The sequence below is a fragment of the Styela clava genome, chromosome 2, assembly GCF_964204865.1.
Source record: "Styela clava chromosome 2, kaStyClav1.hap1.2, whole genome shotgun sequence".
NCBI lineage: Eukaryota > Metazoa > Chordata > Ascidiacea > Stolidobranchia > Styelidae > Styela > Styela clava.
Window position 1 is genome coordinate 14504132 of NC_135251.1, and position 27898 is coordinate 14532029.

The following is a 27898-nucleotide window of genomic DNA, read 5'->3' on the forward strand; positions in this document are numbered from 1 at the left end:
TAATGACTAAAGATAGTTTGAAGTTATCCTTGTTCCTGTTGTTTTGTGTCTGTGTGTGTTCTTAGTGAAACTTATAAATTTATGATCTCAATACTTTAATGGTAAGTTTTAAAGACTTATAATAGATAATGTGTTTTTCAATGCAGTAATGCAGGCCTAGTTATATCGTCAGATGACAACTAAGTCTGGCATCTGAAAAAAATGGCATAACCATTTTTGCTTATGTCATTTCAAATCGTGTAATCCCCACCTGACTACACCACCAAAAAATTATGTCACAGTGACTAAATAGGGCCCGTTAAAGTATACCGATTGTCAGCTAAAGTGCGCAGACGATGACCCGAAATCAAGCAAGCTATTTCTCTCCCTTTCTCTCATAATTTTTGGATGACATAGTCAGGTGGGGCTTAGGAATATTATATGCAAAAATATTTTCGGATTTCGGACCCAGCTAAAACTGTAAAAGAAAAACTAAGTTCGCACAGCTAAGTCTGTAAGTCAGCTCTGCGTTTTGTCACTGCTGTCACATGGCCAACACTTGAAAATAGAGGAGTGTTTTTATCAAAATGAAGGCACAAAACTTCTCTCCATATAAGGGTTGCTTAAGGTGCGAGGTCAGGGAGAAAAGTGTGATTCATCTTGTCGGCTGTGTCCTGTCTGCACAAGATAATTCATTGTCTTTGTAACGATCACAGGACATCATTCTCATATTGCAGTATTGGCAACATCTTGACGTCTATAAATAGAGTTTAAATCTCGGGATCCCAACCACAGTTGGAATAGCTAAAAAAAAACTCAAAAATGTTCTGCCAATAAATATAAATATCTGCCGATTGTTTAGTAAACGCTAAAATTGTTGTGTTCTGTCGGCTGCATGTCAGGGTTTATAGTATTTGATATTCAATAGTATTTGGATATTCAAAACTTTTACAGTTTGTTTTGCAATTCTCAGTAGAGTACAGGCTAAAATAGTATTATTCAATTCATAATATAGTTGTCATAGGTTATGGCAATGACTTTTGCCTCAAGTCATCATGAAATAAATAAAGCTGAAAAAATTAAAGATGGATATAATAAGATGCCGGTTAATGATTCATGTAGTCGTCATAATGATGATACTCTGGATATAAAAACAAATAAGATGTTTCCTGACAATGGAAATACTTGCCCTCCCTGCTTGCCTGTTTCCAAAGGATGTATCAAAAAAACTGCACAGACTAGGTTTGTGAACTCGTCACCAAGAAGTTATAGATTGATGCCAGCATCTGTGGAATCATCAGATATGACAAGTTTTGTAGAAAAATCATCTCATAGTCATGTTTTCCCAAGGTTTTTCTTGGATGTTGCAGAGCTATGGGAACTCTCTAAACGTAGTGAACTGGAATGCAATTTCACATTGGCAAGATCGGAGAAAATTTCAGGTTCAAATGAATGTATAAATGAAGCAAAACATAAAAGTCCAATTTGTCATTCATCAATTAAACCATGTTTACGCAAAACAAGAAAAATACAGTGTTTAGAAGAGGATAAAGTTGATTTTACTGAAGAAATTTCCAGTGCCACGTTAGGTCGCAGCTTAGTAGCTGATTGTAAAAAATTTTTTGAAAGTCAAGAATTGAAAGAGTCTCACCCAATGGGAATAGCAGGCTTTATGAAACCAAATTCAAAAAATTCAAATTCAAAAGAGTATTATCGTCATAATGCCTATATTCCAATGAATAGACATAAATTATTTTGTAATATGAAAAGTCAAAACGATTCTGAAATTCAATCACAATATTCTTTGACTCCACTTGTTAAACGTTTATCTGTGTCTGGGCTGGAAGATGAAGAGAAAAATAACTCCCGCAATGGGTTGCTTCATACCAGGCGAAGATCTTTTTGTAATTCATCTGCGGGAGATTCAAGTCAATCACCCACAAAGAGAGCCCAGTCATCAGGAAAGCGCCCTAGTTCAAGTCCAAAAGTAGAACACAATGATGAGCCTTTACAAAAGAAGGCAAATTGTATAAATACAAATGATCCAATATGAATGTATGACTTGAACTTGAAATCCAGTATTTTTTGAGTTTTATATTATTAAGGCACTACGGTAAAGATTCAGTCGTAAAGTTTTGAAAATTAAGTGTTGGTTTCCATTCTTTGCAAGTGGCTAAATTTCCTAATTGAGCGAATGTTCATTTTATTTTCAAATTTTCTAGATGTCATCATAAATACATTAGACATTTTGAACTTTTTTTTATCAAAGTTTTTTCATGGTAAAAATAATAAATGCTCCATTTTACTTTAAAATGGTGCCTGCAATTCATTTATTGCAACAATTTACCATGTATGTTAAATCGAAATATATATTGTATGCACTGTATAATATTATTAATAAACTTAGTTGTTAATCAATATCAATCAATGTGCCAGTTACAGTATATTTTGATATAAATTATGGTATGAAAGAATAAACCCTATACTTATTAAAGGTAGTAGTATTTTGAAATATCAGTCTGTGCTTATATTTGAAAATGCGGTGTTAGGGAAGGCTTCACATTATTTTCTGTTTATTTCTATATGGTGCTGCTCATTTTGTTATTCTCGTAATTGCTTAATGCGCTAAATTCATGCCACACATTGTTTTTATATGCCATTATTATATTCATTTTTTTATTCTGTTAATTTTATTCTATGACTTTGGCTTCGGACTCAATATGATGATTATTGATACATTTGATTTATTTTCATCTGTTGCTTGTTATAAATTAGTATTCAAACCATGGTACGGAATATTGATATAAAGTATGAGGATGTTTTGTTGTTGCTTGATTTTCATATTCGAATAGTTTGAATCTTTTGGCTTATTCATGTATTTAGCTTAATACCAATGCTCTATTCTTTGGTTTCCAATTTCCTAAACGTATTATTGAATTCATTTGCTTTCTTTGTACTGAGACAAATTTACAAAATATATCTATTGGGCTTATGTACTAATGTCCAAATATGAATAATTGATGTTTGAAATTGTATGATTGCATTTCAACCTAAAGTATTTTAATTGTTCCAACATCATATATCCAAGTTTCATCTGAAAACAGAAATTTTGTTTTTAGGAATATCCAAATCTGTCATAAGCAGTACAGGGATGTCCAATGGGTCCAAGACTGATTGAATTTTACCTAATTTAGCGGATTTTTCAATTTTGAAAGAATTGAGAATATTGAATAAATGTTGAAATGAGAATTTATCATAACTTTCAATAGAATAAATATATTCTAATTCAGTCTTGAAATATATACGAACATGTGTTTGAATATTTTAATTGAATGGGACATATCCAACAACAAATTTTGGGAAGGTAGATTATTTGAGTTTGGTCAACCCTAATTACAGATATTCAAATTCTAAAACCGTAAATTTGATTTGGAAAAGGGGAACCAGTTTATAGAAATAGTATTGGTCTGTTTTCGTTTCGATAACTTGACTTTAGTGTCCATCACTTTATTGCAAAAAAGGAAACCTATAATACTGATTGCTTTTTCACGACACCGACTCAGTATTTGTTGTTTTTTATTTTTTGTGCATATTGAACTTAGCTCGAATATGTTTACATTTTGCATATTATACAATTTGAAAGTACCGATTGCTTTTAATTTTTTCAATCTGATCTAACATAGATTCTTAGGGTCTTGGCAATTTTCTTTCGAAAAAATCCAAATATGACATAGCTGATAGCCCCATGTGAAATATGGTATCTTATTAACCATAAGTTTTTATTCTGCTTTTCATATATTGTTGATTTTTGTGTATGCATTTTAATATTCATTATCAGGAATGGTTAGACTATATTTAAAAATTAATATAGCCTGATCGCTGGAAAAGGTGTTATGTACTGATGACTTGAAGAGAAAATATGGGAGATGGATTAGTATTTGCATTTGCTCTGGCTGACTGCGGATTCCAACTTTTTATGGCCGTATACTTTGTATCCTTTGTGAAAAATTTGCCTATGTATTTTACTGATATTTCAAAAATAGAAATTTTTTAAGGTTTGGTTTGGTATATTCAAATTGTTCAAAATGCTCTCATTGTATTTCTGCAACTATTTTCATTATAATTGGGTTCGAGATAATATTCAGAGGTTCAAACAAAGTACTTTTTTATCTGAAGTATTCATTCCATCGGAAAACAACATTTCTCATGATGCCTTTGCTTCAATGATATTAAGCTTCAATGATATTAAGTTAACGATTATTGAGTTACAGGGTGACCAAAAAACTGAACCCATAAATTTCTTAATTCTACAAAAATAAAGAAAATTACGTTTTCGTATAATTAGACTCGAAAGTTTCAGTAATCTAGGAAGCTTCACACAAAAATTTTAATTTTCATATGATGCTGACCAAATGATTTGGGTTCTGCTCATCTTGGGGGTCACCCTATATATCCTAGTAGAATTTACCATAGTATCAAAAGTTGACCAATTTTTAGATAGGCAGCCACTGCTAGTCAATAAGCTAATATTGTTAAATAGATTCGCCATTGCCTACCCAATTTATTACACACTGATTAAGATGATGGTTGTGGGATTTAAATCCAAGATATTAACCTACAATGACGTATTAGTTAAATCTGACGCTTTAAATCACTAGGCCACCGCGAACACATATTCATCAGTTGGTGAGTACGTGTTGATGAATAAGTGAATCACCGTACAGTAACTTAAATCACTGATTGTTATATTTCCTATTATGAAAACTACAGCTTATTACTCTGTCCGATTTGGAATGTGACTACCTAAATGCAGCATCATGTTGTTCTCGACTAAATAAACTTGTTCTTCCAGAATTAATCGGAATTGGATTGACCTGTATTATATTTTTATTCACTTGGCATTGGTTTGTTTTTTTATTAAATGCACCATTGTTGGGAATCTTACTTTATCGGTTAGTATTATGATGTTGTTTCCTTATACTAGATCTTCCCAAAATAATTACATCACTAGATAATAATAATCACAAATATGATATTAGTCAATTGGGTCAGAAAGGCTGATTTTGTGGTGCTAATAGATTCTTTGCAATTTCAATATTCTCATTTAAGAAATCTGCATGGTCATTGCATGCCTGGGCAGAGTATTTCAAATTATACTTTAATTGGGTGTAGGCCTAAGTGTCTTAGGTTCAGATCTTCGTAAAACAGATTGAACGGTTCCATATGCCTTGTGTCCCATTCTATTGGCCTTGGCTATAAAAATGTTATATATAGATCTGATTATTCAAACAATTATCGCTTACAGCAATTTTGTATGACAGGTATCTTCATATTCCATCAGGGAATATAGGAATGTACGATCCAACTGAAATACACAATAGAAGACAGTTGCAAACACACATGAAAGAATGTATGGCGAAAACTGCTTATCACGTTATTTTCTTTTTCATCTATTTGTATTGGTAAGATATATCTTCTTGAAAGCTTTTATTGCCATGATGAATTAACATAATGCGGCCCAACTAATACTGTCCCATTAAGATGTGATTGCTTGCGGCTGGGGCAATGCATGGATGGTATTTTATTATATCATTTGCATATGTAGCAGTAGTTCAAGCACAATGCTTTAAATCTTTGTCGACTTCAAATCTTAGCTGCAACTAAGCATATACACAGTTACATACAGCTTGTTACTTATCGATCTTGATCGGTAAGTATGTTCATAGGTGTTTGTTTGTTTGTCTGTCTGTTAGACACTTTCGTATGTTACGCGATATCTCGCGAAAGCAAGGATGAATCTGCTCCAAATTTTGCATGTGCATTCATCATATCTCGTACCAGAAGCCTATTGATTTGGATGAATTATGTCGCATAATCAGCGAATTATCAATTAATTAGTGATGGGACACATGGTGTCACTATGGATTAAGAGCGGATGAATCGAAACCGCAGTTTCTGTTTTGGGGGATCCCCTAACTTTCGATCGATAAGTCTTTGGTCTCCGACCGATATTCTCGTTTCCAGTTTGTTACATGCCTAGCCTATCCATGTTATTACACATCGGGTAAGTTCCAAGCCATATGCATATGTAGCAGTAGTTCAAGCACAATGCTTTAAATCTTTGTCGACTTCAAATCTTAGCTGCAACTAAGCATATACACAGTTACATACAGCTTGTTACTTATCGATCTTGATCGGTAAGTATGTTCATAGGTGTTTGTTTGTTTGTCTGTCTGTTAGACACTTTCGTATGTTACGCGGCGAAAGCAAGGATGAATCTGCTCCAAATTTTGCATGTGCATTCATCATATCTCGTACCAGAAGCCTATTGATTTGGATGAATCCTAGCAGTCATTCATCCAAGTATTGTTTTTCTGACCGGTTTTTAAAAAGTTGGATCTTAAATGGCAAAGAATAAAAAATGTAACGTTTTGTCTTTCAGCCTTGTTTACTCCTTGGTTGTTACAAGCTCTGCAGAGTAATGGAATTGGCATCCTATATTGCAGAACTTCACAACTATGCACAATGGCTGAAAAAACAGGGGCCTGCAAAGGCGAGGGTTTCATGCACTTCTGTCGTTACCTACATCGGTACTTTGAGATCAATAATCATATAAAGTTTCAAAATAAATATTTTATTATTTAGCATGCTTATTCTTTGTTTAAGTCAATATGGACATAGGAGAACGAATAAGAAAATGTTATAGTGTATAGATGGTTTCTGTATGATAATGGAATCTAGGGTCGTTTATGACAAATATACAGGAGAGAGAGAGATAATGGCCCCAAAATGGTCTACCATGCGACAGGTTGGGAAAGGGAGCTTTACAGCATTTTATGAACCACCTCACAGGAGTATAGTCTTATCTGTGATAGCAACGAGTCTAGGAAATATGCTATCAACTCTTGCTTAAAAAGCCTAGCTCTCTACCCCCAAGGATTTCAAAATAGCCTTTTCCGATAGAGTGTTAGATAAACACAGGAGTTTCATGTGTCAGTGATATACCAATTTCATTCTTATACTTGAAAAAAAAAAACCTACGAACATTTACTTAACGGCAAGTGTAATACATCCGAGCGGCCTTATTGTACAGCACTACCAAATGGTGTGTTATATCTGGGAATCATGCAGAAATAGACGCCTAGAGCAGGGTTTCCCAAACTTATTGGGCCGCGGACCAGTTTGTGAATCTTATTCTGCGCCTAACCAACAAGGAAGGATGTTTACTTTGACGAAGTAAAACTCATTAAAGTCTGATTCCATACATACTAGCTGGCTAACACTACGATAAGATTATAATCTATTTGTATAGGTTTCAGACTCTTTCCATATCGTTGCGGACCCGCTGTGCGGTCATCACAGACCCCAGTTTGGGAAATCCTGGCTTAGGGAACAACTCCCCAACTAAAAAATCATAAACAAAACACACCTATTGAATAAAGTTCAAGCTAGGATATTATATTATTTCAGGAAAGCAGAATAATACTATAAAGGGGAAAACAAGAATATTAAAAAGCTGTCACCTTCAAATGTTGAAGCAGAGCAGTAAGATAATATCGATATTGCCCAGCCTGTGGCATTCATTTACCTATGCACTACAGAGGATATGCCAGGAGTAGATAGTCACCGAGGCAGACAACAATATCAGAGAGAAAAAAAAGGGTTTTAGTTAATTTTCTTTTTTTTAAAGCAGTTGTATCTCTCAATAGAAAAATGCAGTATGAAATTATGGTAGGGCGATACATGATCAGATTGATGCAAATGTATAATAGCCTGCATGATTGAGTTGACAAGTTTTCAAAACAAGTGAACAAAAGTCATAAGATGCTGTGTTAGCTAAGTCATTCATTATATTGACATTGAAAATTAGACTATTAAATCAAGAGTAACAAGGTTCAATGTCCTAATGATTCATTAATCATCCCTAAATCTGTATAGTCCAGATATGGCAAAGTCTTTTCCATGGCCTTATTGACAAAATTGACTGTGATGTTGCAGTTACTATTATTCCTATTCACTGTGACAGCGTCAAATTTAAAGGTTGTTGATCCGCAGATGAATAAAAATATCATTATATTAACAATTCATAGTTGATATATTTTCAAATGAATTTGAATTTTTTTTAAGAACGGGGAGGGAGGCATGGGCGCACGAAACTCTGTAGTGGGTCGCAGTTTACCCATCCCTGACTTAGTCAATCTAATTATTTGATCAACTTTGCAATCTGAATTGAGCACAAACGTGCATGATAAAAAACTGTTCACATCATAACAATTTCCAATATTAAACAATCATATAACTAACTGTAGTTTAAACGTACTGTCATATCCTTGAAAAATAGTTTCTTTCAATCAGGTACAAAGTATAAACACAAACAAAGTCATTCGGTTTTAACCCCTTCGGGTTGAGATGAGAGTAGCAATTGTGCTTGGCCAGCACTGTCTTTCATGCTGTTAGAACTCGACTGGAGGAACATCTATATGTTTTCTCCACAGTCTTATTACCCACTCAAGTCCACAAAAATTGTCACACGCAAATATAAAATTAAAATCTTCATTCTTCTGCATCATCAGTATCTGAAAACAGAAATGATTTAAATGAGGCAGTGAAAACTAAAAAACTGAAGTAAATCAGTTGATAATAAGTTGCATGCAATTCTAGGTTTCCTTCCATGAAAACGGCTGAATTTTATTGGGCACGAAACGTTGTTTCTCCCCGACTAACTCATGGTCCAAACAATTTCAAATTTTCAGTGTTTGAAAATTAAGATTGTTGATTGTAGATACAACGCTCATTGTTATGCCACAATAACTTCTCAAATGTAAAAAATTCGTGAGAAGTTGCAAATAACTATTATTATGCCATCCTCGTGTTTGACCTTTTGAACTCACTACATTGACACATTGGATTAGTCACTTACAAGACAATTTGTTACATTTATCAAGATTTTTTTAAGACCCCATATTCGTACAGATTGAAAAGTGTTTTACAATCCATGAAGATTTTGTTGCGCTATGGAGCCAGTGCCTATGAACACAACCAAACCCAGCAATAAAGATACATATTTTTTATAACATTGCTAAGCTGACCGTTAATCTCAGCGAAGATATGCTCTACTTTGGGTGGTGTCATTTTTGACATGATCTAACTTGCATTTGAGCCAGCTGCCATGATAGGATGAGGATATAGATTTTATGCGAGTAAAAACAGAACAATTGTAAATAGATCCAATTGACATCTAAAATCAACTATACACCAACTAGTAAATAAATATAATTTAACCTGAATTATCAGAGTCCTGTGGTCCCCATATTCTGACAGTACAATCATCAGATACACTGGCAAGCATCATATGATGTACTGGATTCCAGGAAACGCAATTAACAGTCTTTGTGTGGCCTGATAATGTTTGGATTGGTTTCGGTCGATCTCGAAGCCACAGATACATGTTGTGGTCTGGAGTAAAAATTATGAATCTGGTTTAGAGGTTTTATGACATCATAATATAAATTTATTTATCTATTAAGATTTGTCACCAAGCTATAGATTTAACTGTGTTGACAATTTGACATCACCTCATTTAGTGTGTAACAAAATTGGGTACTCCCATAGTATGTGTACCAGGTTAGGGTTAGGCCATAATTTTATTCCGATTTTACTTGTTTCGAGTTTGGGGACTGTTTGTGTTAGCCAAGTGAATACACCCCCTGTCCATAAGTATCAGTCCCTGTACATAACTTATTGGTACACATACTTCTCGAGTGCCTAAAATTGTGTAGGCAGTGCCCAACTGGGAATATTCCGATTCTTCCAAAAATAGTATTTAATTAAATATCGTAAGATATATATTTGTGGCTGCTTACCTTGTTCAGAGCAAAGGGTTTTCTAACAACAAAGTTAAGACTTTGGTCAGACTGGACATTAGAGGACGCTTTAAATGTTTAAATATTTCCCAAAATGTAAACCAAGTGATCAATTCATATTCACCCTCACTTCCACTGGCAATAAATTCTTCATCTTCTCCACCACAACATGAAAATATTGTATAGAAACCCTGAACTGCACCCTGATATTTTTGAACAAGGACTTGGTCTTCAACATCCCATAAATGTATGCCCTGTTTAATACATGTTCATAAATTGTGTCACCAATTACCATCATGCACAGGAATGGTCTGAACCGCGGACTGCAGGTTGCACACCCCTGGCCGAAACCGTGGTGGGCTTATAAAGGAATATAAGATGAAGCAAGAAATCTTGAATAAACACTAATTAAAATATAACATATCCGAATGAGATATAGTGAGAAAGGAATTCATAGCAAAATTTTGAAATTGTAACAGGACTGCATGAACACTCAGTATTTGAATGACCTACACAAGTTTAGTACTTTTTTAATTATATTTATGCATGTTTCTTAAAGTAAATATTGTTGAAGCACTGGTAGTGAATCTCAATACTACTCACTTGATTAGTAACATTGAGTAATGCTAACTTTCCATCTCTAGTTACTGAAAATGACATTATAGGATTGTCTTCTTTGATTCTGAAAATTTTATTGCAAGATTAAAAAACAGCACAACAATGTCAAAAAAAGAAAACGATGAATACTGGAATTTTGAAAAAAAAAGCATCTATTTTAAAATTTTGCATAGCAACAATAGTTTGTGGCAGTATTTATCAGAGCAAAAAATTTATTTATCCGCCTATAAAAATATTGATTATCTTCAATTTAAAATAGCAAGACTACTCACACATCATAGTCTGTCATGTCATCAAAGTTATAAGCACGAATCCTATGCTGTGTGTCGGCAGCAAGTACGGTTTTATTATCAGGTAGACAAGCCAAACACTGCACTCTGACACCTTCCCACGAATCTATAATGTTGCCATCGAGGTCCTGTAAAGATAATAAGTCAGGATTACAGAAGGGAAATGAAGATCTTATAAATTTCTTCAGTATGGTATCTATCTTTTATATTAAGTATGCAAAACGTCTTGCAAGTAAATCAGAGTGTATAGGATAGAATTTTCATATTCATCTGGAAAAAGGAAAGCTGATAAGATGGTTTTATCCTATGGCGAACCGAAGCATTTATGTTCAGAGTCATAGTTTTTAAAAAAAAGTCTGAATTTAAGACTTATGATAGTGTCAATCGGAAACAAATTGACTATGCAATCTCAACATACAATCAAAGGAGGCTTGCGTATGTTGAAGTTTCAGTGTTCAAAAAATTGCTTCCTCATAGCTGATTTTTAAATGACTCAGAGTTTGGAGTTAACTCCAGTGCAAACTTTCTTGAGTCCACAGCCCTGTTGAATACCCCATAAAAGATTTAACTCATTTACAGTTCGAAAATCTGGGTGTGGTCGATTTTTCTTAATAATAAATAAGCTGTTTGTGCATGGTAAACGAGTTTTTCAATAAATCCTCATCGATTCAAATTGAAGACAACAGCAAATCCGAACTTACACATTGATAAAATTGTCCTTTTGTACCACCAGTAACAAATTTTTCACCATCGGCAGACCAATTGCAACAACTTAAACTGTCTTCTGTAGAATGACTTCTCTTTGTTCTGAGATCTCCAGTCTACAATAATCAATGAATAATTAGGTGCTAAAAATGATGTACAAGTATTTTCTTGGATTGATCAATACAATGGAATCAGCATGGCCCATAAAACTGTGAACAAACATTGCTGGATCAGTGGTTCACGAACTTTTTAAGCCGTGCTCCTTTTTAGAATTTGTAAAGTCTCGTGCCCCACCTCAAAAATAACTAGCTACCAATAAGCTACAAATAACAGATAGTAAGACAGATAGTAATTTTTTTCAAAAACACGTTGAAAATACGCGGATGGAATTTCAAATGTCAATCTCTAATCAATAACGAAATGGGAATATCCAAAATAACCCCCCATCATTTAATAAGAACCACTGGAATAGATGCATTACAGTCAAAGAATTACAGTTACCTAAATTTACTTAAAATTAATGGTACCTAATGGGAGGTGTTTGTTTCTGGCCCCCAGAGATATACCCAACAGCCCCAGATCGACTTACATAGAACGGTTGGATTGCATAATTAGTTAAAAGCATGTTTGTTCAAGATCAAAGTATATTGCAGAAATCAAAATATCATCAAACTAAGAAAGTTATACCAGATGATCATAGCATTGGTGAAACAAGAAGCTTCTTATCTGGTTACCAGTTTATGCTTATATACTGTCATACATATTTAATATTTTTCATTCTCATTCCAAAATTCAAATCAAAACATATATACAAAAATTCACAAATTAAGATGACCCTTCAAATCGTAACATGCCGTACGCACTTATCATAGCAAATGGTTGCTTTAGTTCGATCAGAGGTATGTACGAATGAGCCGAATTTTTATTAAGACCAGAGTTATGACGTATAGGCCGACCCATTAGTTTGGCAACCTTTCAAACTCTGCTTATATGTGAGGATATACAGTAATAAAATTTTCTATTGTGACACAATAATTCCAAAACATAGTTTTAAAATGAATAAATCGTATTTTACCTTGGTATTCCACACCCAGAATTCCGATGATTCCTCAGTTCCACACGCAAGTATGTGAGAATCATCCGGACTCCAAGATAAAAATCCAACACCGTATTGATGACCAGTCAGTGAGCGAGAATAGGTTACTTTGTGTGTCACCTGTACAATGACAGAAATATAAGCACCATTGAAAAAAATAATCGAAAATAGAGTTTCATTCACCAAAAAAATGGTAAATCATGATAACAAAATTACAGAACAAACATACTAGCAAACTAGGCCCCTTTTCCCTCTAGCCGAGGGCCACAAATCGATTCTTTATCGGCCACAAGCAAATGTTTATAGGTGCAATGAGTGCAAAAATTTTAACTAAATTGACAGTGATTTTTTAATAATAGTTAACAATAATTTATTTAAATTGACTAATTTTTTTCAATTTATAGACCATAAATACATTTATTCTTTTACAATCTTTCATTAGCTTTTTGTAATTGAATGTGGAAAATATTTAGGAACCTTGGGGAGGGTGCAGTGTTTGAGTCTTCAGAAAAGTGTCATGGATCATGATAGTTTGAGAATCGCAGAACTAGAGAGGGAGAGCAATTACCGTAACCACAAAGTTGACAATGTTAACTACCATATTAATAATGTAAATCAATGTCCAGAATAAATTGTATTCAAGGAGACGTATATTCAAGTATCACTGCTTTCTATTAGCGATTCGAATGAAAAGATATTATAAAAAAAGAAATTAAAATAAAAAGAATTTTTTTATACATTTAATATGGAAGAGATTTCCATGTTTAATTTTCAACTTTTTCATTTTTTCTCAACATTAAAATGCTATGGTGCTGCTATCAATATATTACCATCCAATACGTCGACCATAGTATTACATTATCAAATTTTAATGTAATATAAGCCAAAGTAATGCCATAAGGTGTGTTATTGATGTGATAATGCATGATAGTGTTAAGATGGGGTATTTTATATTAAAATGAACAGTATTAAGATTTTCCGCTGAAAGAGTTTTTTTGAACATTTTTTCCTGAGACTGAAATCTGATTAAAATTATTTCAATATATATGGAAATATCCATAGAGTAATAATGATGCAAACAAAATAAGCAATAGACTATAACAAGCTAATAAAATGTCAAAAAACTTTATGTTTGACATATATTCTTAATTGGCTTATTATGATAGGATTTACATAATTATCCTGGGGGAGACAAAATTTGATGAGACGGCTTAATCATAGTTATGGCGAACCACGGCCTCTCGTTACGTTACCAGTCCATGTTGGGTATGGGATTAGTTAGCCAGTTGTTTGTTTCAGATGCATGGACTTGATGGAGTGGAGGAAGCCTCTACCAACCAGAGGTTAACCTCCCTTTGGCGACAAGAAATTCAGAAATCCTCTCGCACATAATTAAGTTTTTGTCTGAAGTTCTGTAAATTTTCTCTCACTGCAGACCCCTGGAAATTTAGCTACTACTCACAGGATCAATGTCCCATAGAATAATTGTAGAATCTTTAGAACCAGTTGCAAGTCTGCTGCCATCGTTTGAAAATTTACAGAACCACACTTCGTCACAGTGGTCACTCAATACCTGCTTCGTGTGTGTAGGAACTTTTCTTCTGAAAGCAAGAACAAAATAAAGTTTAACGGAAACTGTCCTATTAAGTGATAGACTTATTAAATGTGTTGGCATCATAGGCAGGGATGGCCAATTCGAATAGAGTATTCGAATATCCCTCATTCGAATATCGGAATTAGCATTTATAAGAATATCGGATATTCGTGTGACGTCACACATTTTCAATGCCGCTTTCAAGACGTTTCCGTTGAATGAAAACATTCTCGATAGAAACTTGCGCGCGATTGCTTTATCAGCGGTTGTATTATTTGGGTCGAAAACGCCTTTACGTTTGTGTTATTTTCTCTAAAACACAAATTTTCCACAAATTTGTTCCTCGATAACGATGACAATTATTTTATTTTTGTACTCGCACGAAATTGTGAATCCGGTGAATACGTTCATCGGCGGCGAGTTTCTAAAGAAAACGTAATTTTTTTGATTGAAAAGCGGCAATTTAAAATACTGAAAATAAAACCGTGACCAAAATATGTTTTATTGAAGCCGGCGACAGTTTAAAAAACGCTTTTCTATGCAGTGAAAATCGTAAAATTTCCACATTATGTTTAGTCCGCGTTTAGAAACATATCCTCACTAATTGATTTGCCTGATTATCCATTACTTTAATTAAATTAACGTCGAAAATTTTTGTGTTAACATTATACAAGGTTTGAAACGCGACTTTTACCGGGTTGTGAGAATGTATATAATATAATTAATCTAAAGAATATTCAATCGATTTTTATTGTGCTGAAATAAATTTTACTCTGAGATTTTAGGGCAGATTTATGGATTTTTCGAACGGTTTCATCTTAAAAATAATCGGAGTGGCGGCATTTCGATTGAGCGGAGTAGGTGTTGTTACTTATCTCAAAATTGCCAAACTCGCAAAATACGGATCAAAACAATATATAATCGGGCAGTTTACCACACATTTTTATATTTATGTCCGCGGATTACCATGGTATATTAGAGTGGTAAGGATTTTGTCTTGTCGACGCAACCGCAAGTTTAATTAAGAACAATTAAATGAATAAAGCAAGACATTTTAAATATGCCCGTATCGGTCACGAATCGATCACTTTGCACAACAGAAAAATATATATTTGTTGTTATATTATTCGTTGTAATAGTCGACTCTTTTAACAGGTGGAGTAATCGCGGCGATATGTATTTTTATTTTACTGCTAAACTTTATATGTATATTCATTGTATGAAATGAGGTTGTACTCTACACTACAGGATTTGATATCAGTAACGGCGATAACGAGTTGGTGAGATTGCAAAAATACGTATTAAAATTAAATATATCAGGCAGTTTAACTCGTACTTTTAGGCCACAGATCGCTGTGGACCGAATAGTAATGTTTTTATTTTGACGTAAGAAGAAGCAACCGCGAGTTATGTTGGACTCATAAAATTAAAATATAAAGATATTTTAGAATTTCGGAGTTTTCATGGAGGAAATATTTTACGTGACAGGATGATCATTATACGGCAATGAGAGTTCCCGATTTTGCTAATTTCAGACATAACGATTTGCTACACACAATAACAATATGGTTCGCATAAATTAATATTATATAATGGTAGGTAGTAGAATACTCTAGGCTTAAATATTAGAATTTGTAAAGGCATAATGGATATTAGATTGTTGTTGCTTGCTTCAGTTGCCTGTATTGCCAATGCATTTTATTACTCTCAGAAAATATACACAATTATTTGAATACAAGTAGTATTGTCAATAGACTTGACTATTATCGTAATATCATGGTACCAATGATAGAAAGCGTCAGACAACCGCTTGGCTATCTTTTCATATGATCATTTGTACGAAGTGTACAATTTTAATAAACTGATTGTGTCACAAGTTGCTATTATTTTTATTGATAGCTATAAACTATCAATTACTTTATGTACATTTACTGTTGGTTTGTGGCTTCAATCTTATATTTCTATTGAAGCTTATTCCCTATTTTACTGGGTTTTAATAAACTAAACAATGTGTAATTTTCGATTTTAGAATGTATACGGAATTCCAGATTCGAAAACATTATTTTAGAATGTATTCGGAATAGTTTAGTATTCGGAAATGGCCATCCCTGATTCATAGGTTATAAACCTTAGCTGCAAATCCTATGTCCATCAGCTCACCCAGGGTGTAATAAATTAAGTAGGCAATGTTTGAACGGAAAGATTCTGGTTGTTTCAAAAATAACAGCTCCTTGTATGTCGTTAGATATCAGTGCTTGCTTTTACGGGGCATTGTCCAGAGTAAAACATGTTAATAGGCATTGTAAAAAAATATCAATATGATATTACAACTTGAAAATATTACTACTGGTAGTTATAGTGATATAATACAGAGGGCTTATAATCTAACTTTCTTTCTATATATTATTAAATTTACAAAAAGTGCGGTAACACACCTAAAATCTAATAAACGAAAACCACTACCCCACTATGAATATTGAAAACTATCATTATAATTATATTAAAATAGTGTGATAAGTAAAATAATGTGGTGATGTTCAAGAGGATTGCTTGTTTTTTTTAAATGGTCACAACTTTCCTTATCCATGCCAAATATAGAAATGAAATGGAATTCACAAACATTAGATTCAACTCCCAAAAGTGCTAGCAGTTAAGAACATTCATATAGGAGAGCGAGTCTAAACAAACTGCCACTGACAACATAATATATGACTCATGCCAATCCCACTGAACAAATTTACAAAATATAAATCAGCACTGCTCAAAATCTAAATGCATAAGCCAATTCGTTCCCATGCATGCTGACCCATAAAACAGAACCCGGTCGTTAGGGACATATTTTGGAGAGAATTCTTTTGCCCAAAGCAAATTATATTAATGAAGCTTTTGGGCACAATCATACACAACAGAGGTGTTTAACTTCTAATAATTTTCTTAGAATTATGAAATTTATGGGTTCTATTTTTCTTCGGACACCATGTAAAAACTATTAATATTTATTTAAAATTAACAACCAACCTCATTGAGCATATGTGGTCAGTCAATAAAGAGACGGTTTCGATAGATGGGTTGATTTTAGCATTGTGATAGAGACATTTTTTTTGTTGCAATTCTACAGCTTGACAGAGTATTGTGTGTAATCTTCGTGGTGGTAACATGATATTCTCAGGCAAATAAGCTGAAATGTAGAACATTTATTAAAAGATTGAGATCACTAGTTTTTAATTACTAAGTGGAGCCAAAATCTAAGATTTGGCAAAATAACAGCACGAATCAATATATCAATACCAAGAGATCAACGACTAAATATATGGACATGAAAGCCAAAACGAAGCACTCCGAAGGAGTGTCAAATCTTTTACAATACTGTTAGTCTTCCCCATTAAAAAATCTACATTTCGCCTGACCAGCAGATCTGTGGAATGAGATCGTGGAATCGCCACACTGTGCACCATTTTTAATTATGATGACATTATCAGTCATCACATGAACTTCAAAGTAATGAACGAATCCCAAACAGCCCACAGAAATTTTTAAAATAAATATCAGTAGTAGGCAATAGCTTTCTAGCGACAACAGCAATCTTCGAATACTGAAAATTTCAAAGCAATTAGTTCTGTAGTTGATGAGTAAAGCGATTTTTAACAACAACAACAACAGCGAGAAGAAGATTACTTACTACAGCAACAATTTAACAAAATGATCCATTGGTCCACTTTATGTCCAATTGAACAATGACATCATTGGCTTCACAATTATTTTGAGATTCAGCAAATTCCCATTGATGCCATTATAAAGATATCACTATTATCATGATTATGAACTATGTTGGAAAGTCATAAAAGTAATTTCCATTCCAATATAATACATATCACTAGATATCAGTGGCTGCATCTACAGGGCCTTGCTCAGAGCAAAAGATGTATTTCCATTGACTCAAATACTATACAAAAGGCAAGATAATATTGAACTCGTTATTCTTTACCTTGGTAGCCTATATAAGGAAAGTAATGAAACGACATCGCTTGCTATACAAACATGATAAAGCTATACTAAACTATTTTTTACCTATTGCTACCTTACCTAAAGCACGACACTGCTGAATGAATTATACATTAGTTTGGTATAGTTTAATGCAATTTTGAGTAGGACCTCAGATTTTAATCTACTGAGCAAATGATATGGTATATCCATGTGTTGGGCATTTCAAAAAAAAAAAAAAACGAGTGTCAAGAGTCACTTTATACTAATACACAATTGCCAATGATATACTGTAATTATGTAGTAATTAAATCATCATTTGGCCAACATTCAACCCGAAATCAATCCCAAAAAAATTATTAAAAGGAAGAATGATAACGCTGAAAATTGCAATGACATCATACACACACACACATATATATTACTAAACTCTTTGTTATATTTCTTAGCATTCGACCTATACTAACTAGGGCTGGGCATTTCGAATGACTCTTTTCTTTGTAGTGAGTTATTGATAAAACATGTTTCTTATTGTGTGAGAATGCTCAGCAAACTGTCCGAGTGATAAAGTCACATACAATTGAATATCTTTCAAGTATTCGAGATTTGATTAAAAAATCATTCGATAGTGAAATCACCAGGCATTCAAAATTTCAAATATGCTCAGCCCTACCTATTATGTAGGTAACACATAATGTCTGAAAAGATAAATTTGTATACCGATACATCCTTCAAATAATAGATTCACTTAAAATGTCTTCCCATAAGTTATTGCTATTATATTTGTACTTACTAAAGTGCTACAAAAATGTGAACAATGTTTTATATTTGATTAGCTGTTGAATGGAATACCTCTCAATTTCTCCATAAGTTTTCCTCTGGACTTAGGGCCTTTACCATCCCATCTTGCACATTTGTGTAATTCTTTTGCATCTTTTAACATCAGAAACCTGTGACAACAAATATAAATATTTTATACTACATCCAAAAACAAAATATGGTCAAGAGATTAGCCATGACTTTGAAACAAAATTTATATTTAATATTGATATCCTGACAAGAATATTTAACAGCAAACAATTTATTATAATTCCAAAATTGAAAAATTGATCATATTTCATAATTTTGCTGCATAGTAAGTCAACTGATAATAGTAGATATTCAATATAAATTCCAATTTCCTTAAATAATAACAATTTAATTTAAAATTCAAGGGGATATGAATGAGCTAAGATACAAATACAAACAAGGACAGAAAAGCATTTGTTATACCAAAGAAAACTTGAGAAATTGAGCAAATGCGATAAATTTGAAAATTTTAATAGTGTGTTTGAAGGACAGCATTAGATTGAATATAACTAAATAACCAAATTATTTGATTTTTATTCACTTTTCAATTAGCAGCATAGAAGAGATAAAAGTCAAAGAATAAAATTTTTTTCCTAAAATTTAAATAATACCTTTGGTCATTGTTAGAACAGACTCATTAGACAATACATGTAAAATCATGTTTAGTGTGCTGTGTAGCTTGTGATTGATTAAAATTGTTTTACAATGTTGCAAGCAGGCATGAAATAATTTGAATAATATGCCTTCGAACATATCTACATAAAATAGTTTTCAAGTAGATACTGCTGTCAACTGAAGGGCAATGTAACGATTAGGGTTGAATCTAGTGACTTAACTAAGGTAAATGAAGCCAATTCTTTTGATATTTTAAATTTGTTAAAAAATTAACAATCAACAATTTTCAGTCAAATAGAGCAACATCGGTTTATTATTGACAAATGCATGTTCATGCACAAATATACGCAAGCAAAAATATACAATACATTTCCCAGTAAATTTTTTCATGTGTGGAAATTTTTACACAGATATGCCCACCCTTGACCTAAGGTAATTTTTACTCTCCAAGTTTGTTTGTTTGTTTTACAATTGAATTGCTTTTTAAAAACATATTGGGTTTTATATTTCACAGATCACATTAAAAAAAAAAGTATGTGAAAATAGCCTGTCTATAAGAGGATAGCTTTGTTTGAAATTTTCAACAATATGTCACAAAGCTACTACATAAAAATAATTATTCAAAATGAAGATTTTTATAAGATTCATAAGTTTATGTCACGGTTTGAGACTCCTCAGAAAATTTATCAACCGTTGACGAACATCCTAATTTCTAGACTGACTAAAAACTGTACACACTTCAAACAGACTTTGCCAAGAAACAATAAATCAATTTTTTGCTGTGTCTTTTGAGTATGTAAATTTACTATTCCAAATCACAATTATGACAATTTAAAATTCCCTGACCTCATTGATTAACTAAAATTTGAACCTTCAAAATTTGCTCAATTCACGACTTAAATAATATATTTTCTATTCTTTTCAAAAAACCTAATCAGCAAGATTTCTGATAAAACCAAGTTGTTTGAAAAAAATGAAATATATATAATACTGAAACCTTCTTTTATTTTTATTATCAAATCACACGACTTTTATCTTATATTTAAAAAACATCTGTTTAGGTAAGTATAAACCTGAAAATTATTCACGAACACATCATACATTGGTAACAATAGAATGTATTTAGAAAATTGAATATTGTTACTAAAAATAATATGAAACGGGCGATGAATAAAGCAACGAATGAAGGCTGATAAAAATTAATCAATAATGAATATCAATTCACTCAATATCAGATGCTAAATGACATTTGCCAACTAATCTCTTGTAACAGATTGAAATTAACAACTGGACTAATTAACACCCTAACGTTATAAACACAAAATTAACTTGTGAACTGCAGTTGCTAAGTATGCTGGAATAGGAATAAGGAATGATACTGCCTCTGCCTAGTGCCTAGAATAAGATAACTTTCTTTGAAACTTGAAATTTGAAATTTTTTTTAACCTAAATAAACATAATCACTGAAATGGAGGCTAAAAGCTGACATGGCCAAACTTAAGGCCCAAGGGTGACCTCTCAATCTGACCTGCCAATAAGAATAACTCACAACTGTGATTAAATTTAGTTTATGCAAGATGCTTAATATTGTTTTCCACTTTTTTGAACACTGTAAATATTGTTCATAAACCATAAATTTTCACATCACAATTACATGGCCGGCCAGTCTAGGTGGGCAAAATTTCTGGGCCCTAGTTCAAAAACCTCGGCCACCCCTGGGCTGAAGATATCTCAATAAAATCCTTATGAAAAACTTCTCAAAATCAACACAATGATTTGGGATGTCTTACCCAAATATTTGCGTTCTGGAATTTTGTTTTGCAATTAACCTAAATTATTGAAAATGATAAATTCTGCAAAAAACAGTAATTTTGATTTTTGATTATCCAAATAAGATAAAAAAAAAACGAATAACAATAACAGAAAATTCGAAAAATTTTCAGTTGAATTCCTTGCGATAATTATGCACACATGCATATGCAATAACTTGAAGACTTCAGATTAACAGAGTTGATATAACATACCCAGAAAGCTCATGGACACGACTGACAAACTTCCGTAATGGAGTGATTTCATTTCTTAGGCAATGTAAAGCTTCAAGTAATCTTCCATCTTCTATTAGTTCAAGATACTTTTGTTCGAGAATGTAAAATTTCATTTTCTGAAAAGAATAAAATGGTGAATAAATTTGTGTAATATAAAAGCATAGCTGAAGCATTGAGAAAGACTTACTACCAATGAATTAATTTTTTCTACCAGTACCTTGGCCCTGTATGAGCAGCCAAATATTTGGAAAAGAACCGGAATATTTCTGGTTCGACATTGCCTAAGTCAATTTAATCCACCATGGGTGCGATGGAGGGCATGGGATTTGAACTCAAGATTCAACCTGCGATGCCATCATAATTAAGTCCAGCGGTTCGAAGAACTAGGTCAGTGGTTCCATACCTTTTATGGCTCGTGGCCCTCTCATCCTTCCAGTGGTATCTATAGTGTAATATTAATTGGTAGATTCCAATTACCATTATGTTCAAACATTTCATGGTCAACAAAATGAAAACATGTGAAATAACCTTATCAGGTGATGAAACAGGGAAGAACAGGGAGTTTTTTTTTGCAAAGTGAAAATTAAAATCAGTTTTGCGCCTAGCATTGTTCCCCCAACTGCCCCGGTTGAGAACAGCTTCACTAGGCCATCGCATCACCTAAAAAGGTTGTTCATAATTTTTATATTTAAGATAAATTGTTGTGCAATCATGACGCCTGGTGAATATTAAAAGGAAAATTGGATTGAATCGCTAACAGTATTATCAAGGATACAAAACTGATCAAATAAGCTATCTTCCACCTAAGCACTAGGTGAGACACAAAGTGAATAAAATACAGTACTAAGATAAATGTGAATTGGTATCCCATTAAAGAACACACTTTTAAATTTGTCATTCAGTCATAAATCGCAATAAGTCATGGCATTTCATGACGAATATTATAATATCACTTGATACCTATTCATGCCTTCGGACATTGTCATGATGTTGGTACAATATATTTAATAATACATGAATAAAATTTATGACTAAACAGCTGTTAGTTGGTGAGAATGCTTGTCTGAGAAAATATTCATATAAGTAGCAGAAAGCCATATGAAATAATTTTGAACTCTAATGACATGTTATATACTAACCGAAATCAGTTCGGTTGTTTTTATTTCAATATTTTAAAATTCCAAGTGTACAATTTCAATAGGTATATTGCATAATGTAACTTAGGCTCCACAAAGACTTGAATGATTCAGATATTGTATGATCCAAAACCCAGTCCGTTAACAACAGTATGACAAACCTATTTTGATTCAAATCATTTAATTCAGAAAGATAAAATGTGTATTTCAAATTGAATTCCACTAATAATCAAGATTCGAATAACCGATAAGCATGTTATAGGCCTAATAATAAAATGAAATAAAAATCACCTAATTTGATATAGGCCTATGTGATAATTATGGTAGGGAATAAAATCGGAAACCTTACATCCAACGAATGTCTAGTTATATTTAGTTTCAACAAAAATCAATAGCAAGGAATAAGGATGGTGAACCTTATTTACTGATTTTACATTATGTATGAAAGAGGAATGCAGGTCCTGCATTTAACCAATGTCTGCATTAATGAAAAAAATTTAATGTTGCCATTCATAAGTTTGGTATTTTGTAGTTCTGAGCTTTTCACTTGCAGATCTTGTATAAGAACTAAGACAATTTCTGTCACTCGATTTTATAAAATTTGTGCATGGAAACATATATGAGAATGAAAAGCGCTGACAATTTACCATGGTTCGAAAAAGAGCTTGGAAGGAAATTCCACTCTGAAAAAAGTATAATATCCTATTTCACGTCAACCAATTTAGAAAAAGTATTCTAATGCACTACTACAACCTAATCCCAATGAAGAAATTTCTGCAGATGAACCAATGTGTTTAGCTACGAATGGCCAGCCCAATTGTATTGTTATGTCATAATCGTTAGATCAAAACAGAAAAAATGTCATGTCAAAACAGCATTACAGCCAGTAGCTGAATATTGGTATACCAAAATCAATTAGCTAACCTGCAAGTGTTTTTGGTGCCTAAGAAGTGGTTTTAGTTCAGACAATGTTGCTTCTATTTTGGTCCAATTTCCTTCCATAACTTGTTTCCTGAATAAAGGTGCTGCACTGTGCTCTTGATGACAGCCGGATTCATTCATCAAAACCTCAGCAGATTTCCTGTGGAATAAAACAGAAAGTGAGTATATCAAACCTGAATGATTACGGTCTACCATAGTAGGTACTAGTATATAGCTAGATATCAGTTGTGGTTCTATACACGACCCAACATACATACGATTCAACGTAGAATAGTACAGATTTATCGTATATTCTCACATATAAATTGAGTTCAATACACAAAAAAAAGTTGCCAAACTTATACGCACATAACTCTTATCGCACTAAATAGTCGGCTTATACAAGTATAACTCTGATTGCATTCAAACGAAATGACATTATGCTAACTTAAATCAAACAGCTACAACTCAGACCAGGATAAGATTTGCAGGGTCTTTCTGTTGCAGGAGTCAGCTTATATGTGTGGATATACGATAAGTTCGAGTGATTTTAAAATACTAGTTAGAATATAAAGTGAAAACTTTTGAAATAATCTTTTGTTAAAAAACAAAATTATTCTGTATTTATATAAGTTCACATAGTGAAATATTCATGAATAGCAAATTCATTTTAAAATCCCAATAAAAAAATTTTACAAAGCAGAACTGAGCATACTGTTCCAACATAACAAATTTTGAGTCAAAGCGAAACGAAATGCACCAAACAACTTTTATGATAAGGAAATACTGCATTCCCTTACATACTGTGATCTAGAATTTCAAGCAAGACACTTGAATATCTATCACAGAATATTTACAAGACTATTAGAAAGGTAATTAAAAAAAAAAGTAATTACTGATAACTATTTTTAACAGAATAATACTATAATTATTCTTTAAAAAATTGTTTCCAATATTTATTATCCAATGTTTAATGAGATTCTCAAACCAAATTTGACAAACAAAGGATAACCTTATAAGGGCAATGGACAAGGACGCGGTTTAAAGATTGGCATGACACAGTCCATTGAGCATTGGCAACAGCTGTTTTTCTCTCATATTATCTAACCATATATTTTAAACGTATTCAGATAAACCTATGTATTTATTATCAAGTCATACATGGCTGATTGTAATAAGATGATTTATCAATTGCAATATCCCTTTTTGTAATATATTACCGTAGTGATAACTTTTCAGAATACAGGATATTTGTTTAATGTCAATATAAAAGACAGTAAAATGATACTTAATAAAGGTACCTAAAAGAAAAAATCATACTGTCAATTTTTTGGCTAAACCCAAATGAAATATTAATAAAGTGGCCACAGCTACAAACATAACAGATTTTGTGCATCCACAATATTCAGTACCAAATGTGCTTTACTAAAAAGTAAAAACACAGTTGTTACATAAACTTAATCAGAATGAATTGATATAGTGGTCATAAAGTCATGATTACAATTTCCAAATGTGGTCTCAGTTCTCAACCAGGTTTGTTTTATTTTATGCGATTTATTTAAAACTTTTTACTTCAGTAATACACCTTTATATGCCCACCATTAGTTGCAAGGAGCACATCAAAATCTATTCACCTAATATAATACAAGACTTTATAAACATTTTGTATATTTTTACAAAATATAACTTTTCAAGAAATGCTGGAATCATCAAATTGACAGGAAAAGTTGAAAACTTTGTCGAGGGGATGGAACTTACATATTTCATTGAGGCACTATGATGAAATAAAAAGGAACATTTTAATCAATCAATTTGTACATTTCGAATAAATTCATTCAACTGACTCCATTCTAGTTTATGATATACTCTGACATCTGTAGTCGAATATTTAAAAAATAGTTCAAAATCAAAGGAAAAAATACTGAATATAATGGAGGATCACTTACTCTAGTCCTAATTCCCGTAAATGTTGTCCAATCAATCTTACAACTTCTTCATCGCTCCTTGATAATTTTGGTCGCTTTGTTGTGGCTACACGTGAATCTCCATTTGCAAGAACAACTGCTTTAGTACATGCAGCACCCTCCTGAAAAAAGAAATGCCCATCAGAAACTTCATAATTATGTATCATATCAAAACAACAAAAACAATGCACCCTGTTCAGAAAGCCCTGTTACAATTTTAAAATTAGGTTATAAAGTCAGTTCTCAATTTATTTTAACCAGGTTTGTTCATTATTATTTTATTCAGTGCTTATTCAAATTTGTTACCTCATTTGATATACCTTTATTATGAGTTAAGTCGCACAAAGCACATCAAAGTTTCTTATTTCAATGAAAAACCTGCATTACTTGAAAATATTATTATTATTATTGAACCTAAAAACAATATGGTAATTCATAACAAATATATCTTGGCATCTAGTAATGAAAATCAATATGTTATTAATTACATAAAAAGATTCCGGCAGGGCCTATAAGGGCCACTAAAACGACATAGAAAAAGCAAATTTTCATCTTTTTGTTTCAAAGCAAAAAAAGGGAATTCCTATGTTTTGTTATGTTGACCGCAGTGCTAACAGTCGCATTAGGGTTTTTAAATTCATTGCCATAGTTACGTAAGTGAGAACGACAGCAGAAGAAATTAAATCTAATTTGATAATACTAGATATATCAAATAAATCATGTGCCAAAAATGAGCTTATACCATATGCTTGCTAATGATCTATTTGGAATGGAGGTTGTCTCATAATAATACTTTTTGCGAATAATGTAAGTTGGTTTCTAAATGCCTAATTGAATTACAAATGGGCAACAATAGTTTAAAATAGCAGAGTAAAGTTTCCACGAAAGTCTAAAAAGGTTGGAATGAAGACTCGATCTTAACAAAAGAATGAATTGAATTTCTCCCATCAATGGCTTATCAAAAAAATCATGCAAGATTGAAATTTAATGTGATTATAAATGTTTACAATCACTACCCTTGGTAATAATTAATCTTTATCTTTGCTAAGAAAATTCAATCTTGATATTACTATCAAGAGCTGGGGTGACGAAGCCTATCCCCATGAAGTCGCAACCTTTCATTGAACTAGACTCGAAACTACACAAAATTTTAGTGCTCCAGCCTTAACCTATTACTTTTTCATGTTTATAATTTACTAATACTTCATATAAATTAAAACAGAAATCGATCAATTTCAGCTTATATAATTTTCAATTTAAAATAATAATTTAAGAGCTTCAAGCTAAAGTTGTATATTTAGGAGCTCAAGGTTTAATTTTGTTTGAGTCCAACTCACACACAACTGCATTTGGGTTGGTGTTCTATTGTAGTGGTTATAAAAAAAAAACTCAAAAGTATAGAGTCTGGTGTCTAGCTTGGAAGCAAAAATAAAAATGAAGCAAGCATGCGCCTGTAAATTTAACTTACTTTCAAATTGTAAGCAGCAGAACCGTTAAGATTAGCAGCAGACAAAGTTGAGCACTCCCCGTTAACAGATTGTGAACTATGTGATTGCATTCCGGAAGGTTTTGTTGTTGGACTTGAACAACTGGTTGTAGGTTGCGAAGAGAAGCGTTGTCTTTTAACAGGGGGTGGAGAAAGTCCACCTTCTGCTTGAGCTGATGTCGATGCCAGTATTCCTCTCAAGCTTTATACTCCTGCCAAAGTTACCACGTCACAGGGATGTCGGTAACCTTAGTCGGAATAAACTTAAATTCGAAAAACTATTTTAGACTGTTTGTTGATAAAATATAAAACCAATTTAAAATTTGTCATTTCCCAAACTTGATCAATTGTGCTCAAATAATTTTTCTTAATAAACTTATTATTAGATAGTCTGCTCGCGAACATGCATTGTAGAACCAATTTTTAAAACTTTATTTGGAAAAAAAAGAGTAAAAGTTTAAGCCTGGGCAACATTGGGTAATTTTCCAATTGCTCATCCCTTCTAAATGCTACATAGATTCAATGTTTTAATGTATGCAATGCTTGGCAATCAGTCCATTGATATTTTTTTCATTCTATAATGTTACTACTTGTGAAATTCAGACTTCAGTATGGAAAAGTCAGATGTTCACTATGGCACAAGTCGCGCAACTAACTTTCTTGCGTTTTATTCATTTCATCATGTTATTTTGGTTGTTTGCATGTGTGTGTGTGTTGGAAATAATTTTATAGTTAGGTGAGTGTACACGTGCCACT

At 32.7% G+C, this 27898-nt stretch overlaps 3 protein-coding genes across 3 annotated transcripts; 2 read left to right on the forward strand and 1 right to left on the reverse strand.

Annotated features, from left to right (window-relative positions):
- The first annotated feature begins 923 nt into the window (after positions 1 to 923).
- LOC120336909 (uncharacterized) lies at positions 924 to 3758 on the forward strand. Its single transcript, XM_039404692.2, has one exon. It carries the CDS (start codon positions 1007 to 1009, stop codon positions 2030 to 2032), a length of 1026 nt encoding a protein of 341 aa, XP_039260626.2. The 5' UTR covers positions 924 to 1006; the 3' UTR covers positions 2033 to 3758.
- Positions 3759 to 3819: 61 nt separating this feature from the next.
- LOC120336910 (protein cornichon homolog 4-like) lies at positions 3820 to 6624 on the forward strand. The gene is made up of 4 exons (XM_039404693.2): positions 3820 to 3970; positions 4750 to 4931; positions 5301 to 5441; positions 6422 to 6624. Exons 1-4 carry the CDS (start codon positions 3899 to 3901, stop codon positions 6459 to 6461), a joined length of 435 nt encoding a protein of 144 aa, XP_039260627.1. The 5' UTR covers positions 3820 to 3898; the 3' UTR covers positions 6462 to 6624.
- A 792-nt stretch (positions 6625 to 7416) lies between these two features.
- LOC120336908 (WD repeat-containing protein 26-like) lies at positions 7417 to 27445 on the reverse strand. The gene is made up of 14 exons (XM_039404690.2): positions 27125 to 27445; positions 25639 to 25778; positions 23696 to 23852; positions 21615 to 21751; positions 18979 to 19076; positions 17164 to 17323; positions 14014 to 14152; positions 12531 to 12671; positions 11452 to 11571; positions 10733 to 10878; positions 10446 to 10524; positions 9967 to 10096; positions 9262 to 9435; positions 7417 to 8555 (listed from the first exon to the last, which is right to left on the reverse strand). Exons 1-14 carry the CDS (start codon positions 27212 to 27214, stop codon positions 8533 to 8535), a joined length of 1734 nt encoding a protein of 577 aa, XP_039260624.2. The 5' UTR covers positions 27215 to 27445; the 3' UTR covers positions 7417 to 8532.
- Between the last annotated feature and the right edge of the window lie 453 nt (positions 27446 to 27898).

Bases quoted from the DNA above. Each gene is read 5' to 3' on its own strand.
- LOC120336909 (XM_039404692.2), top strand. From the start codon at position 1,007: ATGGCAATGACTTTTGCCTCAAGTCATCATGAAATAAATAAAGCTGAA.
- LOC120336910 (XM_039404693.2), top strand. From the start codon at position 3,899: ATGGGAGATGGATTAGTATTTGCATTTGCTCTGGCTGACTGCGGATTC. The intron at 4,932-5,300 runs GTTAGTATTATG...TTTGTATGACAG, and splicing joins TTGGGAATCTTACTTTATCG to GTATCTTCATATTCCATCAG. The intron at 5,442-6,421 runs GTAAGATATATC...TTTGTCTTTCAG, and splicing joins TTTTTCATCTATTTGTATTG to CCTTGTTTACTCCTTGGTTG.
- LOC120336908 (XM_039404690.2), bottom strand. From the start codon at position 27,214: ATGCAATCACATAGTTCACAATCTGTTAACGGGGAGTGCTCAACTTTG. The intron at 10,879-11,451 runs GTAAGTTCGGAT...TTATCTTTACAG, and splicing joins AAGGACAATTTTATCAATGT to GACCTCGATGGCAACATTAT. The intron at 10,097-10,445 runs GTGAGTAGTATT...TGTATTAAACAG, and splicing joins TACTCAATGTTACTAATCAA to GGCATACATTTATGGGATGT.